General features: G+C 54.0%; 1 protein-coding gene and 3 long non-coding RNA genes across 4 annotated transcripts; 2 read left to right on the forward strand and 2 right to left on the reverse strand.

Moving 5' to 3' along the window:
* Positions 1 to 198: 198 nt before the first annotated feature.
* LOC121078024 lies at positions 199 to 2,321 on the reverse strand. The gene is made up of 3 exons (XR_005824417.1): positions 2,041 to 2,321; positions 1,019 to 1,143; positions 199 to 918 (listed from the first exon to the last, which is right to left on the reverse strand). It is a non-coding gene; the product is annotated as an uncharacterized LOC121078024 (long non-coding RNA).
* Positions 2,322 to 7,409: 5,088 nt separating this feature from the next.
* Positions 7,410 to 13,946, forward strand: IRF1 (interferon regulatory factor 1). The gene is made up of 10 exons (XM_040573043.1): positions 7,410 to 7,621; positions 8,405 to 8,496; positions 9,362 to 9,461; positions 9,646 to 9,822; positions 10,122 to 10,171; positions 10,296 to 10,431; positions 10,616 to 10,741; positions 11,596 to 11,639; positions 12,308 to 12,443; positions 12,911 to 13,946. Exons 2-10 carry the CDS (start codon positions 8,410 to 8,412, stop codon positions 13,006 to 13,008), a joined length of 954 nt encoding a protein of 317 aa, XP_040428977.1. The 5' UTR covers positions 7,410 to 7,621; positions 8,405 to 8,409; the 3' UTR covers positions 13,009 to 13,946.
* On the reverse strand, positions 12,306 to 13,050 carry LOC121077662. Its single transcript, XR_005824227.1, has 2 exons — positions 12,813 to 13,050; positions 12,306 to 12,511 (listed from the first exon to the last, which is right to left on the reverse strand). It is a non-coding gene; the product is annotated as an uncharacterized LOC121077662 (long non-coding RNA).
* Positions 13,947 to 15,224: 1,278 nt separating the features above from the next.
* Positions 15,225 to 17,050, forward strand: LOC121077664. The gene is made up of 2 exons (XR_005824228.1): positions 15,225 to 15,952; positions 16,785 to 17,050. It is a non-coding gene; the product is annotated as an uncharacterized LOC121077664 (long non-coding RNA).
* Positions 17,051 to 17,345: the final 295 nt, after the last annotated feature.

Genomic DNA, 17,345 nt, shown 5'->3' on the forward strand with positions numbered 1-17,345 from the left:
TTTTGTGCCCAAAAAATGGAAAAACTATTTTTTTTTTTCACTGTTACAGGGGGAATGCACTGCGGAAAGCCCCGGTGGGATGCCGAGGGCCTGCGGTGTGGCCGGAGGCCACACCGCAGGCCCTCGGCATCCCACCGGGGCACAGAGACATCACAGCACGCTCGCCCCCGTGCAGCCCCTCTCCATCCCCAGCACGGGAACCCCACTTTTCTTCAGGCTTCAGAAGTGCTTCGTCAGGCCGGAGAAGCCCGCCGTCACTCCGGCGAGTGGCTTCTGAGCCTTGGCGTCCGTCCCAAAGCGCCGTGACACCGCTCACCGGCCCGCGCTGCAAGGGCAACTTCTGCATTCCTCCCCCGATCCGTCAGCAATTCGGCGAGGAAAAGCAGCGAGCGGTCATGTGCCTCCCACGGCAAACTGGGGACAGCTGTCACGCACCAGAGGGTGACTCAGATGGCAAGGTTTCTCTCCGCTGTGGTGCTGGGGAGAAAGGCGACGTGACCCCACGCTGCGCTTGGCTGCGCTGCTCGCAGCCTTTAGCTGAGGAAGGGGAGTTAAAAAATACTTAAAAATAATAAAGATGATGATGATATATATATATATATATATATATATATGCATCTTTCCGAAGAGATCACGCCTGCATGACAGGGGCAGCCGGAGCGGTGTGAGCAGGGAACTGGATGGGACAATCCCTCCGTGCTCGGTGCCCCCAACTCCGGGGGTTCCTCCCAGCTGGGGGTGCTGCCCGGGGGGCTGCTCCTGGGGGGGGGGGGTCTGAGCCCCACCACTGCCCTTCCAGCAGACAGCCGTCCCAATTGCTGTTTATAACCTCTCCAGGGTTCAGCTGGACACTTGGCCGAGCTTTTCCCTTTTCTGGAGGGGAAAGACAGCCTCTGCAGCAGTCCCCTTTCAGTGTCTCTGCAAAGCAATGCCCCAGACGTGACGGCTGGAGCAGGGCTGACTCAGGCAGAGCAGGGTGTAACATGGGGTGTAACATGCCATGTAACGCGCCATGTACCTGCCCTGGCAGCCCTGTGCTGCTGGGATGCTGGAGGGTTTTTATGCTCCAGGTTTGACTCTTGCCTATATGACCCCACGTAAAGTGCAGTGTTATCGGTGAAGGCTGCTGGTCCCTCCTTTGGGCTATAATTGGACAGAGATGGTTGCAGTTTGCATCATAAAGTTAATAGCCAATAAATAATAATAATGATAAATAAATAAACAGAAGAAAACTCAGATGACTGATCAGAAGGCTGATGCTTGAAGCACATTATTTTCACTTTTTTCTATCATCGCCCCCCGACGTCCCCGATAAAAACCGGGCGGCCGAGAGCCGCGCGGGGGTCTCTACTCTGCAGCGCTCCAGCAGCAGCTTCCCTGCCTGGAGGAGCTGGCTGCTGCGTGTGCAGCGCTGGCCCGCGAGCCTCGGCTCCTCTGTCCCACGGCTCTAGACTGTGCTAACGTGACAAGCCCAGCAGGGCTTTTCAGTATCTGTAAGAGTTTCCTTTTTGGCAGCCCCTTTGTGCTGGGAGGGGATGGAGGTTTGGAAACAAATCGCTATTAACTCCCTTCCCCGGGCAGGGCAGGGGGTGAAACTCTTACGGTCCTACAGCCTCAGCCTGGAGATGTGCTTTCCCACAGAGACACGGTGCTGCTGGCTCCGTGCTTGGGGGTGCGGGGCTGGGAGAGCAGGGGGGCAGCAGCCGGGGGTCCCGTGCCTGGGCGGGAGGCGGGTGGTGGTCCCGGAGCTGCAGTGTTCCTATGCCAGCACCCATGCTGCATGGCACAGCTCAGCCCCCCCCAGACAGCCCCTGTCCCCCTCTTGTGACCCATCCATTCCCCACTGACATCTGTTATCATCAGTCCCAGGAAGAAAAAAAAAAAATAGAGCCGGGAGCCAGACAAGGGGTGCACAAAGCCCTGCCCGTAGCTGCAGCTACCTCCTGCAGGCCTGCGGGTGAGGGAAGGGGTTCAGCCCGTGCCACTTCCCCGTGGGTCCTGCAGACATACAGGATAACCTTTATTGGGAACACTGCTCACCTCTTCTCTGTTGCCGCCAGCCCCGGCACCAAGGGGACGTCAGCTGGGTACAGGGCAGGGGTCCCCACCCGGCTGCGTCTCCCCGACCTTTGGCAGGGAGGCTGGGGCTGCCGCGGGCCTGCGCCCTCGCTGGGCAAACTCGTCCTGGCTGCCAGGTGCCTGCAGCTCGCCGGCCCGGGCCCGCTGGCAAACTGAACTTGTCTGTGCAAACAGGCAAGGCAAGGAGCGGGGACGTTCTGGAGGCATGAGCAAAATCCTCAGAATTTGCTTCTTTTTTTTTTTTTTTTCCCCACCAAATGAAGCGCAGAATCTCATTTTGGTTTGGTTTGAAAATGCACCAGGTCATCAATGGGGAGAACTGATTTCAGGTCCTCAGATAGGTCTGCTGGATTCCAGGAAACTGTAAGTGGCCCATCCCAGGATATATTTATTGCAGCCTGAGGAGCAGAGCTCCAGCGAGTATTACCTCATGCCATCTGGGCAGAGTTTCAACATTTTTCACATTATTGTCCTGCATGTGCTTCAACCAAACTTCCTTTTTGTAAGAGAGGCATTTATAAGAAATGGAAACAGCTTGCAACAAGTACTGAGCTCTCAAGGCTACAGACAGAGAAGAAGCTGTTTTTTTTTTCCATGTTTGCCTTCCAAGCTAGGGCTGATAATGCATCCTGCAGGCCTGCTGCGTTAACCCCTTCCACCCCAGGGCTCCACTTGCAGCTACCAGTGCTGCCCACCTGTGGGTGCTGGGGGTCCCAATGCGGTGCTGGTGGTCAGGCGCTCGCTGCCCGGGAGCCCCGGGGCTCCCCACATGCCAGGGGAGGCTCTGCACCCATTTTATAGGCCCAGGCCAGCCCGTCCAAAATGAAATTATGGTTTCTGAGTTTGATGGGGAAAGGGAGGAAGGCGAGCGGGGAAGGGAAGAAGAAAGGGCATGGAGTAGAGCAGGGTTCGCCAACATGCAGAAGGGGAGAGAGGCAGGAGATGAAGAGCCGTGGGGAAGGGAAAGAGGAGGCGTGCAGGAAAGCCTGATGCCCCGGCTGCTGGGGCACTGAGAAAAATGGGGGAGGGAGGCGAGGGAGGGAGGCAGAGCTGGGGCACTGCAACCCAGCACTGCGAGGGGAGAAACAAACGCTGGCGGTGCGGGACCTGGAGGGCTGTTGAGTGCTGGTGGGCATGGGAAGGTCACGATACGGCGATGGGAGGAAGCAGACAGGGCAGCGAGGAAGCAGATAAGAGGCTGGCTTTCGCCATGCTCCCTGTGTTTCCCTGCCAAAAGCCACGCTCCATCCTGCGGTTGCTCGCCCCCAGCCAGCACCAACCCCCTGGTGCTGCAGGCAGATTGCTGCCGCCCACGTCCCCCCGGGGCAGGGATTCCCCACTGTGCAGCCTCTCCCCTGGCTTTGTCCAAAGACCTGGGAGGGAGAAGGAGCAAAGCAAAGCCTGCCATGAACGCTCGGCATCGCGCGTGCCCTTCACTGCCATCACCCAAAGGCTTTGCCGTTTGTTTCGGGCTGGGTAGGATTTCTGCCCCTCACTCCCCAAAGTGGTCCTGGGTGCTTGGAGCCCGGCTTGGGAGTAAAGCTCGAGAGGTCTCGTCTCTGCTCCAAGGCAATTCTGCAAAGAAAAAGCATTACAGGTGTGTAGGGGGTAAGACAGAGAAGATGCTCTTCTTCCACTGCCAGCAAAACAGGCCCTGAGCAGCCCCGGCAGCAGCCCGGGTTACACGCAGGTGCCACTGGTGTCACTGGGGACGTGACAGCTCTGCCTTCAGGTCAGGTTCTGGTGGACTGCTGAAAGCTGTGCATTTCACAGCACACACATTAACCAGCAGAGCCTTTGGCAGTCTTTATTTTAATATAGTACAGGAGTGAAACCGTCTCAAACTGCTTTTCGTGGCAGCTTAACCAACCATCACAGAGAAGATGGGAACTAAGAGCTGTGCCGGTGCCAGTGTGCCAAATCCGTAACCCTCTGCTTTTGTAGACTACATCAGGAACTTTCTGACCGATCCTGTGCAGTTCGTGTTTTTTAGTGTCACTTGAAATACAGGCTTCCTAAGAGCACCTTATTTCAGGACATTACTGACCGAGACAGAGTGGTGTGCATCCCAGAACAACGAACACCACTCGTGGAGCAGCAGTCAGGGATTTGATTTGGTTTTAAATAAAAATATTATTTAAGATTTCCTCCAAATTAGGGAAACAATCCCAGACTTGGGATCACCCCGGACTGCGTAAATGTGATAAAATGCTTGTATAGAAGTCCTTCTCTGCATCTCAGCTCACTGTTAAAACAGCCAGCAGATCACAGGGGTAGGATGAGAAGGAATACGCTGGTGACTGCAGGGTGCTCCGAGCCAAAAGGCCGAGCAGGTGCCCGAGATAAGACTGCTGTCAGATAAAGCCCGAGGGGGACCGCAGCACTGCAGAGCATCGGGGATGTTGGAGCTGGTGGAGGCTCTTGCTCGGCATGAACTGCGTGGAGCAGAGTGCTTAATGGCCAGTCATGTGTTTGCCTCTCAGAGCACGTGGATTATTCCTTGTTCACGTTTTTGTGCAAGTACAAGCCGAATCCGAGTGCGTATTCCTGCGTTAGGTGTGTTGGTCACCAGGCTCTGTGAGAAACTGCAGGGCTCGTGGTGCAGCGGTGGGGGGCACGGAGTGGGCTTTGTAACCCCGCCGTGACGAGAGTCTGACACACGGCGACGCTGGTAAGAGACAAGTTGTTATTTCCTTGTTTCAGCCCAGAGATAACAAAGGAGCAAACAAACATAGGGCATCCCAGCCGAGGCATGTCGTTCTCCTCGGAAACCTGCTGTGCAGATACGGGACACAACGCGGAGAGGAAGGCGGAGTTTTACTGAGTGGGATCTTTAGGGGTTTATACGGCAGAAAGAAGTGGAGAGTTAGGTCTAGGACTGTTATACCTCTCTGTGCGTTTCTGTCCTAGGTGTATTTATTTGCATCCTGGTGCCAATTCCTGATAATAATAGCCAGTAATGAACATAATAATACAAAAGTCATATATCAAGCAAGCCACTGTTCAAAATTCCGTCATTTAAAGTATTTAAGATACATTACCATAAATGTTATCATACACATTGCCATATACAAGTACTGCCATACAGACTCATTGGCCCATTGGACCAGGAAGCTCAGAATTAATTTTATTTAAAGCCAGCTTAGGGGGTACAAAACAAACCATGGGAGGCTGGAGCTTGAAAGGAACTACAGCATGATCTTTTTTGTCAATATTTAAGTTGTGTAAGAGGTGTTGTGGCTATTTCTGTAGATGGATTTGCACTGGAACCTCAAATACCTTCTGCCATCTCTTTTTCAGGTGACTTTCATGTTACCTCCCAGCACTCTGGATTTCTGGGCACCTTATGCTGAGGAGTCAACCTGTGGCCTCCCACAGGCCATGGGAGTTGTAAATGTCCTTGTGCTGTCCCTACCTTGTTTGTGTGCCTCTCTGCTTCTTTATTTGTTTAATATACCTAGTATGTTATATCTATATTTACACTGAAAGCTCACCGGGGAATGGTGCCTCACCCAGCACAAAGACCTGTCTGGAGAATACTACCAAAATATGCATGAAAGCATTGAACAGCCAAAAAAAAATGAGTTGAGAGAAAGCATGGGACATGTACATGGGTGGGCATTCTTCCACACTTAAATCCAATCTTGGGCTTTTTTTTTTCTTTAATCTTAGAGAAAAAAAAAAAAAAAAAAGAAGAAGAAACTTCCTCGGTGCAGGCAGAGTACCACCATGTCACACCCTTTGTCTAGGCTGCCCGTGTATCTTTCTGCCTCTTTCCTGAGGTGCCTTCCCATATCTCCAGTTGGAATATGTCCAATATTCCGCTGGACTGAAGGCACCCTGAAGCCACTGGATGCAAACCTAATCTCACTGTCATCCAGATCCAACGGAGCGGGGAGGAATCCTGGTGATTTCGGTAGCCTGAAAGAGGTGGAGGAGAGGACAGAAAGCCAGCGGTCACACTTTATGCCTTCTAATATGATTATTTCAAATCAGCCCAGCACCACAGACAGCCCATGCCAGAGGAAGATGGGAAAAAATTAATTCCAGGCTTCGCAAAATGCCTCCATTGCCCCACCCCCCCATCTTTCTTTCCCATTTGCACTGAAAACGGATGATTAGCGACGTATACCTGGCTGTAAGCTACTGCCCAACGTATGGCAACGTGGCGATGTGAGATCAAACAGCCTGCAAGTCCTGACCACCGACAGCAACGGCCGGATCTCAGCTGGGAGCCTTGTGAGAAGGGGCACTGGAAAGAGGCTCCGTTACAGGTACCGCCAGGCGGAGGAACCCGGGTTAAAGGCCAGGCTTTTAGACCAGCGGTGCAGCCGTTCGGTCAGTTCGGCGGCACCACGGCTCAGCAGAACTGGGGGCCCAGAGGTGCCCTGGGGTGCTGGGGCTCATCTGCGCTGTGTGCCTGCAGGGTGGGGGTCCTGGTTCTTTGCTGCAATGCTCCGGGCGTCGGGGGCGGAACCAGGCCTGGGGCAGCCCATTGCACGCCGCCTTGAGAGCATAAATGCAGAAGGTCACGAACATCCCTTATGATTTTCACCCGTTTTATTTCCTTTTCTGCTGGCCTTCCTTCTGCCAGCCTGAGTGTTCCTGTACCCCACGCCCTGCTGCATCCCCCCGGGACTGCTGCCCTGCACATGCGGTATTGCCCCGCTTTGGTCCTGCTCCCAGCAGGATGGGGGATGTGCATGGTTCGGACCCGGGCAGCCCCGCGGCAGGGCCGGGGGACGTGTGCCTGCTTGGGGAGGTGCCGGGGACCGGGGGCTGGGTACCGGCCCCTTCCCATCACGCTCCCTACGAGCAGCCCGGGCCCGGCCCAGGTTCCCACCGGGCTAAAAATAACCCCACGTCGGGGCTTCGCTCTGCCCGCTTCCGTTCCTAAACGACGAGGGTGCCGTGAGCCGGCGGCAAGGCCGGCAGCCTGCATCACGGGCTCGTCGACCTCCATCGGCGGAGACCTGCGGGCGGGACGGGGGGCACCGGGCGGGGGGGGAACCGCCGGGCGGGACGCGACCCTGAACCCACCGCGGGGGGTGGGGGGGGTGGGGGTCGCGGCGCGGGGCTGATTCCCCCCGGGGTGCCCAAGGGCTAGATCCCGGCGGCGCCCCCCCGGCAACCCCAGGCACCCACGGGCCCCTCCGAGCCCCCGGCGCCCCCCCGGCGCCCCCCGCGGGCCGCCCGTGGCGGGGGCGGGCCGGGGGCGTGGCGCGGCGGTGCCGCTGGTGCTACAACAGCCTGATTTCCCCGAAGTGATGCTGCCGGCGGCAGCCAATGGGCGGCGCGACCGCCCCTGGAGGCGGCGCTGATTGGTCGCTCGCCGGGCGGCCCGGGGCGGCGGGGAATCCCGGCCGCCGCCGCGTTATACCCGAGGGCGCGCCCCGCGGGCGGCACAAGGCGGCGCGGCGGGCGGCGGGCGAGGACGGCTCGGCTCGGCTCGGCTCGGCTCGACACAGCACGGCACGGCACGCCTTGCCTTGCCTTGGCTTGGCTTGTCTCGGCTCCGGATTGCACAGCCCCGCACGGCGAGGTGGGTCGCGGCGCTCGCCGCCCCCCGCTCTGGCAGCAGGAACCGTGGGAGCGGTCCGCGGTGGCACGGCTCGGCTCGGCACGGCTCGCCAAGAGGGGGCAGCGCCGGCTTGCGCCGTGCGGAAGAGCCTCGGGGGCGTCCCGGCCGCCGCTGCGTGCGCGGTGCGGGGCTCATCGCGGCGGCGGCGGCCCCGTGCCCCCGACGGGACGGGACCGGACGGGGCGGGCGCGGCGGCGGCTCCGCTCCGCGCCCCAGCGGCGGGCCCCGGGGCCGGCTCCCGCTGCCCCTCGCCGCGGCAATGCCCGGCCCGGGAGCCTCGGGAGCCGCTGCCGCGACGGCGCCGGGCTGGGGAAGTTCGGGGCCATTGTTTGGGAAGTGCCGGTGCGGCCGCTGCGAGGCGGCGCAAACAGGAAACTCGGCCTGCAGGGGAGGGCGGGGAGCGGCCCCCGGGCTCCGCTCCGCACCGCGCCGGGCTGCGGGGGGCGCCGCTGCTGCCCCGGCCGGGGGCCGCGCACGGAGCTGGGCTGGGCTGAGAGCGCCCGGGGGGGACGCGGGGAGGTGGGGGCGGACGGGGGGGTGATGGGACCGGGGGGCTGTGATGGGACCGGGGGGCTGTGATGGGACCGGGGGGCTGTGATGGGACCGGGGGTCCCCACCCGCTTCGCCCCCAGCCCCGCCGCCGGCCGCAGCGGTTTGAGCGGGTGCGCAGAGCCGGAGGGCAGGGGACAGAGGGCAGGGGGACACGGCGGTGGGGCTGCTGCTGACCCTCTGCCTCCGTCACAGCCACCATGCCCGTCTCCAGAATGCGCATGAGGCCCTGGCTGGAAATGCAGATTAACTCCAATCAAATCCCGGGACTGATATGGATTAACAAGGTGAGGCGTGCGCGTTGTTACTGCCGGTGCTGTATCGTTACCCGTGCCGCTCCTAAGCGGGCACTAAAAATGTCAAGATCATGAAGCAAATGGAGAAAACTTGCATGCATTATGTGTTTATTTCCAGAAGAGGTAGCTCCAGTTGATACAGAATGTAGTACTCCTTTTTTTTTTTTCCTGATAATTTTCCCGGGAGGGAAATGATAAGTCAGAAAAAATGCAGTCTGAACATGGCAGAGAACAGAAAACTCCCAGGCTACATTTAACTCTTGATGCCCGCTTGAGCCAAGTCGCCTCCTATCCCAGTTAAGTAGCTACTGTTACACTCCCCACTGTGGGATGGGGCTCAGAGATTTGGCCTGGAATAAACTCTGGACTTGTCTCGCTTTGGTGCTGGAAGGCACATCCCTGTAGCTGTACCCCAGGGTGGGGTCACGAGGCTTATTGAATCAGGTCCCTTTCTCTGAGGTTTCCATATCCATCCCAAGGTGTTTCATAAACTAGGATATGTTTTTCTTAGGGTTCATACAGGATCTTAGGGGTAACTATCCAGGTGTACGTGGGAAATGTGCTGGAGTTTGTGATACACTAACAGATTAGATGCAACATACTTCAGTGATTCTGGGATAAGATTGGTAACGTTGCTCGTTGCTACTGGACCACGCTGTGTGTAGCTTTCCCAGTTTCAGAACTCTTAAAAGACTTACATGCACTGAACAAAACAAATGGAACAACAGTTGTTAGATGAAGATGCATTTTTTCAAAGTTTCTGAGCTGCTACTGATAGAGTTCTTTGATTAAATCAATCACTACAAACTGTCATGTGATGGTTTCTTAAATCAAATTTCTACTGGTTTAACTTCAGGATAAGATGATGTTTCAAATCCCCTGGAAACACGCAGCTAAGCATGGCTGGGACATGGAGAAAGATGCCTGCCTTTTCCGGAGCTGGGCCATTCATACAGGTGTGTGCTGGCTTTAAATTTCCATCAGTAATATGAATATCTGAAATGAAGCATTTTTGTCTTGACTTACACCTCAGGTGTTAGATTGACTTTTAATATGTCAGAGGAAAGAGAAAAATCTCTTCTGGGGAGAGCTACCACTGCAATGCAAACACTAAAGGTTTGCCCCATCTTTTATTAATAGGAAGGTATAAAGTTGGTGAGAAAGACCCTGACCCGAAAACCTGGAAGGCGAACTTCCGCTGTGCTATGAACTCGCTGCCTGACATCGAAGAAGTGAAGGATAAAAGCATCAACAAAGGCTCCAGCGCTGTTAGAGTTTACAGGATGCTGCCCCCCTTGACAAAGGATCAGAAGAAAGGTGAGCGCACAGCGTCCGGCTGGCGTCAGGCAGGTCCCACTCTGCTTAGGCAGGGGTATAACAGACCTGGTATAACAGACCTGCTAGTGGCACCAGGGCTGCTGGGGTTTTTGCAATTGGTTACAGCTTATACAAGCAGTCCCTTTGATCCCAGGTTCTTTAAAGGTGCCTAATGGCATCACGCGGGGTCGATCCGGACTCTGCTGCCAGCTGAGCAGGGCTCCGCTCAGGGCTGTGGGAGCTCGCACTCGTGTCAGCCGTGCAGCCTTTCTCACATCTGTCTTATTTTTATTTAACAGAAAGGAAGTCAAAGTCTTCAAGAGAGGCAAGAAGCAGGAGCAAGAGAAAGGTATGTGTCTGTAGAGGTAGCAGAAGGAGCTAGAGGTTTTGGTGGTTTTCATGCTAAAATTTTTTCATATGGGAACCTGGGTGTTCTTAGCCAAGTCTTTCATGCTTCGTTCTTATTTTTGTAGCCGTATGAAGACATGAGGACGGAGGAGTCAGCAGAAAGACTAACCAACACTCCTCCAGCAGATGACCACAGTGGCTACACCGTTCATGACTACACGGGACAGGAAGTGGAGGTGGAGAGCGCGTCCATCACCTTAGGTGAGGCTCAGTTTTTAGCTCAGAGCAGAGAGGAAAGTGCTGCTTGTGCTAAAGCCACAATTTCGTCACCAAAAGACAAAGATGACTCTGGGGGCTGTGCCTGGCTGTGCCGTAGATGGGCAGGGAGGAAGTGGTGGTGGTGGTGTGGGCCGTGAGTGCCAACGGCTCCTGGTGCGTCCCACAGACCTCTCCTCGTGCGAGGTGACCGGCTCCCTCACCGACTGGAGGACGCCGATGGAAATCGCCATGGCTGACAGCACCAACGACCTCTACCACCTCCAGGTGTCCCCCCTGGCTTCATCCTCGGAAGGTTGGTGTTGCTTCCTTCCTACCTTGGTCTTTCGTCGGTCTCCTGGCGCTAGCCCTGCTGTGGCAGGTTGGAGGCAAGGATGGTGTTCCCAGGGTTTTGGGAGAAAAAGCTGTCTTGTAGCAAAAAGAACCTCCACCCGATGGATTTGGGTTTCTGGAGCTACCAAGATGGCCAGGTTAGAAAAGGGAAGAACTGGTACAGGTCACCTGCAGAAATAAATGCTCACAGGTGAAGGGCTCTGAAATGCCATTTGCTTTGCGCATGTGGGCAAAGGACAAGCTCTGCCTCACCGTCATGGCACAGATGGGTCAGCCGCAAAGAGGAGGAGAGATCTCTGACCCTGGTGCCCGGGGAGGTGGGACTTCTGAGGCAGCTGGAAGGGGCGATGTCAGGAGCAGGACAGAGTTAGGTGCGCTAGTGACAGCGGAGGTAGCTGCACTTGCCAAAGGAAAAAAAAAAAAAGATGTACCTGTGTGATTCTTCACTCTGGGTGCAAATGTTCTCCCTCTGGCCTACCTCCTTTGGTGACTTCTGGGGAGGAACAAGAGGTGCGGGTGTCACCTGCAGCTGGGATGGAGAAGGGCCACGAGAGCTGGGCCGTGGAGCTGCTGGCGGGGCTCAAACCCACAGCACCTCCTTGGTGCCGTGTGTGACTGCAGCGGGGCGCCTGCTCCGAACCTCCAAAAAGCCTTCTGCCTCTGGAGGAGCTCTTCAGTTACTGTGGGGGAAGAAAAAGGTAGTGGTGGTGTGTGACAAGCATATGAAGCGGGCTGTGGCGGTGAAGAAGCAGAAGCGTGAGGGCTAACCTGTGAGAAAAGTTGACATCTGTTTTTTTTTTTTTTATGTGCTTGCAGTCACAGATGAAGATGAAGATGAAATGAAAGCGGATATTTTTAAGGTAAAAACAGCCCTTCTGTTCAGAATAAAATTGGCCAAAGCTGCTGTTTGCACCAAGAAAGGAAGGGAAGTAGCTGTCTGACCCTTTGATAGTCCTATACGAGCTGGGCGCTTCCTGTAATACAAAACCCTAATTAAATGAAGAGGCCTGAAAAATGAAATGTAAAAAGAATGTGATTTTGCAAACATGAACTGGAGATGACACATACATGGAAGTATTACTTTTATTGTGAGTCAGTGGAAGCTACTGAGTACTGCTAGAAGGAAAGGTTGCTTTGTTAGTCTGCAGGGGCTTCGATTTCTCTAGCAAGACTTTTTTAATTTTGCCCTTCCCTCCGTCTCTCATGTGTATGGCTTTTAATCTGTGTTTCCAGACATGGCACACTCGTCCCACTGATAAGGGGATGTTTTTTTTTCATGGAAGGTGCTCCCACCCTCCCTGTTTTGCGTTAACCCAATTTTAATGGGGAGTAAAATGAGTTTTATATAATTTAGCATGGTCTAAGTGAAACCTTTCCTTTGCTCCATTTGCTGCCATGAATTTTAATAAATAAGCAGTAGGGAATTTACATTGTGCATATGAGGGCCTGTACTTTTTTTTTTTTTTTTTAATTTTCCCCTGTCCCCGTAAATTTCAGGCTTTTTTACCATCCCCTTACTCTCTTTCAGCTGCTCGAACCAGGACAGGACTGGCACACGACCAGCGTCGGGGGGAAAGGCTTCCTCACCAACGAGCCGGGCACGCAGACCATGTGCAGCACATACAGCTACAAGGACCAGGACGGCGAGATCGACACCTCTTCGGGTACAAAACCTTGGTTATCGCTTACGGTCCGGGGTGGAAGGTGCAGGCGAGGGTTTTCAGGAAAGAAACTGGGTGGGGAGAGAAAAGCAAATGGAGCAATTCACAGGTGTCTGTGTTCAGATTTCTAAGTAGCCTGTCAGAATTCTGTAAGGAATTTGTTGGGATAAAAAGGAAGAGAGGAAAAATGCCTCCAGTAGAAGCTTAACTACAGGTTTACCTTAAGGTTACGTATATGTGTAGTATGCCAGTTCTTGGGAACTCCTAGCGATATAACAAGGATTTCCACTAGCAATAGCTTATATGGGAGAGTTTAATTAGAAAGCGTTTGGAGTATTTTTAGCAAAATAAGAACCTGAGGTATTTGCTTACCTCCGAGGAACGTTTCATTTCTGGGTGTGTTGGTACGCAGGGGCTCCCGTGCTCCTGCTGCCGGGGTTCAGTTCTCACTCTGCTGTTGCTCTGTCCAGGGGAGATGGAGTTCCGCATGTTCGACCAGAAGAGCAGCCTGGACTTCTCTTGGCTGGAGACAGTGAGACCCATGCAAACCATCTCCTGTGGCTTGTAAACCCCTGGCTTCTGCAGGCTGTGGACTGCTTTCGTGTAGAGACTACAACCCTGGAGAGAATGGTAGAAGTCCTTTGTTACTGACTGGAAGAAGACAGTAGCTGTTATATTCCGTTTTAACTTGTAGGCCTGAAAAAGTTAGCAAGAAAAACTCCGTCACAAGCAGAGGAATCCCATCCCGGTGGCGGGACCGCTGTGCCCAAGGCGAACGGCCCGACCCCGGCACCCCGAGGCTGAGCTCGGTGCCCGCGTGTGGCAGCTCCCGGGGGACAGGGGGCCACCGCCGTCCCCCTGCGCCGGCGGCGAGCACTTTACCCACGGAGTGCTTAGGAGAGACAGTGCGGATGAGTCTGGTTTGGTTGCTGCTCACTTGTGCAACACTGGTGACATTATCAGCTTAATGACTGTCATTACACTTAGAAAAATTGCACTAATTGGCCTTCTCTTCCTTGATTTACTCCAGCACGTAGTTTTGTCTTCAGATCTTTCAACTTGTGTACATAACTTAGACCAATAAAATGTGAAAATTCAGTTTAGGCTTTGCTTCCATGTAGTACACGTATCCAGGCCCACTCATAGGACATTATCTGCTCGTAGGCATGCCGGATCCATTTCCACGTAATAGTTGAAGAGCGGCTGCATGATCCAATTTTTGCACTGGTAGGGGCAGACCCCGTTATTTATACGCTGCCCTTCAGAGCTGTGTTCTAGTGCTCCTCACGCTGGTAGGAACCCTACAGTACTGTATGCAGCAAGCTGCCACAGCCTGCGTGCCCTGAGCAAGGGTGTGCAGAAGAGTGCAGGGTGGAGGAGGTTCTAGTTCATACTTAATACGTAGGAATCAAATCACTAAGCTGTAATAGACTATTTTTCTTGTACATTTTATTTTTGTATATAAAATGTTGTATATTTGTTTTAATAAAAGTGTTTTATATATGACATGTTTACTTTTCCTCATTGGAGAGTTCGGAGAGAATGAATTCCAGATTCCTTGAAAACACCCGAGCAGATGTGCTGCTGACAGCCAGCGAGAGGGGTTATTCCATGTGAGTCACGAAAGCCCAGGGAATTTAAGACGGGCTGAGTCATTTCCCCTCCTGTCCCAGTGCAGCTGATGGGAGGAGTCCTGCTCATCCCAGGCCCTGTGCACGTGTGGGGCAGCTGGCTCACACCTGCCACCATTAGCTCCAGAAGTTAGAGGCCATGTGTTGTCTCTGACGAAGGCTACCCAAAAACACGCCGTGTGCCAAGCCTGCTGTGGGTCTCGCTGTTGGCAGCGCTGTGGGCTTCTGTGCTAAGAGCAGTGGCAGTGACACAAGCTACAGAAGTTAGGTTTGCTCCCCAAAAAAGCACAGGCACCGCTTGGAAGGCAAGGGGAAAGAAAGCTTACTTTTCCATTGTATGTTCTCTTCCTCTGCCATGCTTCCTGGCCTGAAGGGCATGGCGTTACCGCACCGCCTCAGGTGGCTGCTGCAAAGCGTGTCCAGCTGCAGACACTGGCATCGGATGCTGCGTGGAAACCCCCTCCCTGAACAATGCAAATTCATGCCTCAGCTGAGCTGTCAGCCTCTGAGATCATGTCGGTGATTGCTGAGGGGCTCCTCAACATCCCCGTCCACCACCCTGGCTACAGAGCAGCCCTCATCCCTTGCTTATTTGGGACACCTGGCCTGGAAAAGGGCTGCTCTTCTTGTCTTCGGAATAAGCTGTACTGGCTGTAGTTCCTGCTGAAGCTCTCTACCAGCAGCCTTTTGGCACACAGCTTTAAACACACACACACACATACACAAAACAAAAATCATCGTGCCCAGGGGAAGCGATGGACAGGCGCGTTGCGTTCCCAGCTAGCTAACCCAGCCTGGGAAGCGCGTACCTCGCAACTCATCGACTTGAATACATTCAGATCTTCTTTTAGAATTGTGCAACGATGACCTTTGGGGATAACTTTGTTCACAGGGCCAGCAAGCGTGAGGGCAGACTGAGGATATCAGGCTTTGGAGCAGACCTGGCCCAGGCTGAAGGAACCAAGCGGATGGCTCCTGCCACCTCGGCGCAGGCTCTGCCGCAGCCCCAAGAGCCCAGCACAGACAGGCAGCCGTGGGGCTCTCAGGGGGAAGTCGGTGCCAGACTGTGGCTGTCCTCAGACCCAGCGCCCCTGGGCTGGCAGGGGAGGATGGCCTGGGACAGCCCCCGTGGACCAACCTCGTGCCAGGCCGACGGCAGGCGCAGCTCCTGCCACCTCGTGCCCAGGGAGCGATGCAATTTCTGTGCTCATCAGTGCAATGAGAGGAAACGGGGCTTGCTCAGGAACCACTGCAGCTTTGTTACCCGCTGGGGAGGGAGAAGGGAAACTTTCTATGATGCAAATAGTGCCCAAAATAACAGAGATTAATTTGCCCATTCGTGCATTGCAGGATTTTCACGGTGATGCTCAGATACAGGAACGCAGCACCCACACTGGCGCAGATTAAAGGGCTGACCAAGATTTGAGGACTGAAGTAACAGCAGCCAGTGCCTCACAGCCCGGAGCCGTGGCACGTGAAGCGTCTCTTTATCGGGATGCAGGAGGCGCTTCCTCGGTCATCTGCCAAGAGCGGAGCTGGCCACATGTGCGGTGTTCTGCCAAGGCAAAGTGTTTTTGACTTGGTGGAGCCCCATGACTAGGCGGAATTTATCAGTCCGGGCCCTTCACTGGGTGAAGAGCTGCCAAGATCGATGTTGTTTGTTTGTTTTGCTTGTTGTTGATGATGTTTTGAACTTTTGGGGAGGGGAAAATCCCAACTGAGTCATGCTCCCCGGGGCAGGAGCGTTGTAAGCTGGTGAGACCCAGCTCCTCTGTCATCGCCAGGGCACTGGGGTTTGCAGAAGTGACATTTCTTCTCCCAGTGCAAACCAGGGACAGTTTTGGCTTCTTTTACCCAGAGGAACATCATGCACTCCTTAAGGTAATGCTCCTGCATAAGGCATTCAATTAAACTTGTTTTCAGCCCTCGACATTTTTTTTTCAACTTGCCTAGCCTAAATGAGCTTTTCATTAGCCCGGTAATCTTCGACTGGTTTTCCTGTGTTGGAATAAGGGTTGTTTTTCACCATTCATAGAATCATAAATTTGGGTTGGAAGGGACCTTAAAGCCCATCTAATTCCACCCCCTGCCATGGGCAGGGACACCTCCCACCAGCCCAGGCTGCTCCAAGCCCCATCCAGCCTGGCCTTGGGCACCTCCACGGATGGGGCATCCACAGCTTCCCTGGGCAGCCTGTGCCCATGCCTCATCACCCTCATAGTAATGAATTTCTTCCTTATGTCTAATCTAAATCTGTTATTTTAAAGCTATTACTCCTTACCCTATCGCTACACTCAGTTTAATACGCATACAGCTACATTCAGACGGGAATTAATCCACATAGCAGGAGAGCAGCTTGCTGCAGAAAGCTCACTCCATGCCAAACCCAGGCAAAACAATAAAATGCAATATATTTTTTCATGGCTTGAAGGGCAAGTGGCTCTTTCTTGTGCTATGAACCTTGTGGGATAGTGAGAAGGATATACAGACAGTGCCACTGTTTTGAAAATAAGAAGAGATCACCTCTCTGTGGTGATAACAAAAAGGAATCATCGTACAATCAGTGGTCACTTGGGAGATGAGCAGAGCTAATGCTTCCAGGCGGGCAGGCTTGCCAGTCGTTTGTACCACGCTTAAACCAACATTATCTGCAGCTTACATGAAAAAGTTGAAGCCAGTTTTACAATAAAAACAAAACTCCTCTTCATTGTAGAGCTTTAGGACGTCGACAGGAACAAACCAACTGAAAATAATACGACAGTCGCAGAAGCAGTCCCATGGACTGACACTGGGGAAGCCCTACACAAACTTTCCTGCTGCAGCGTCCTGCATCCAGACAGCAGAACACCTTCACTACTGCCAACAGAGATCCAGTGCTGCAGAGCCCAAGGTTTTATACACCTCTTCATTGTCGCTTTTTTTTTTTTTTCCTAGTGAAAACCCTTGACCTGTAAATAAAGGGCTGCTGCTTTTTCATGATCTTTGTCCAAACCAATTGTTAACATGGCCCTTCCATAACCAGGGAGCATACCTTCCTCCTCTGCTCAGCACTTTGCTCAGCACCCTCTGAGAGGCGCGGGGCTGTGCTGCACCCAGGAGCCTTCTGCCTGCGGTTACCCGGCGCGGCAGCACCGTGCGTGAGCTTTGCCCAACAGGCAGCAGAGCCTGCAATTACTGCTCCAGCTTTATTTGCCGAGTTGATTGAATCCTGATAATTGGACACATTTCCAGTTAACCACGTGATTTATGATATCACACCTACAAAGGATAGCTG

This window comes from Cygnus olor, chromosome 14 (assembly GCF_009769625.2).
Source record: "Cygnus olor isolate bCygOlo1 chromosome 14, bCygOlo1.pri.v2, whole genome shotgun sequence".
NCBI lineage: Eukaryota > Metazoa > Chordata > Aves > Anseriformes > Anatidae > Cygnus > Cygnus olor.

Excerpts from the sequence above, each read along its gene's own strand:
- IRF1 (XM_040573043.1), top strand. The coding sequence starts at position 8,410 with ATGCCCGTCTCCAGAATGCGCATGAGGCCCTGGCTGGAAATGCAGATT. Across the intron at positions 8,497-9,361 it reads GACTGATATGGATTAACAAG|GATAAGATGATGTTTCAAAT; the intron begins GTGAGGCGTGCG and ends GTTTAACTTCAG. Across the intron at positions 9,462-9,645 it reads GAGCTGGGCCATTCATACAG|GAAGGTATAAAGTTGGTGAG; the intron begins GTGTGTGCTGGC and ends TTTTATTAATAG.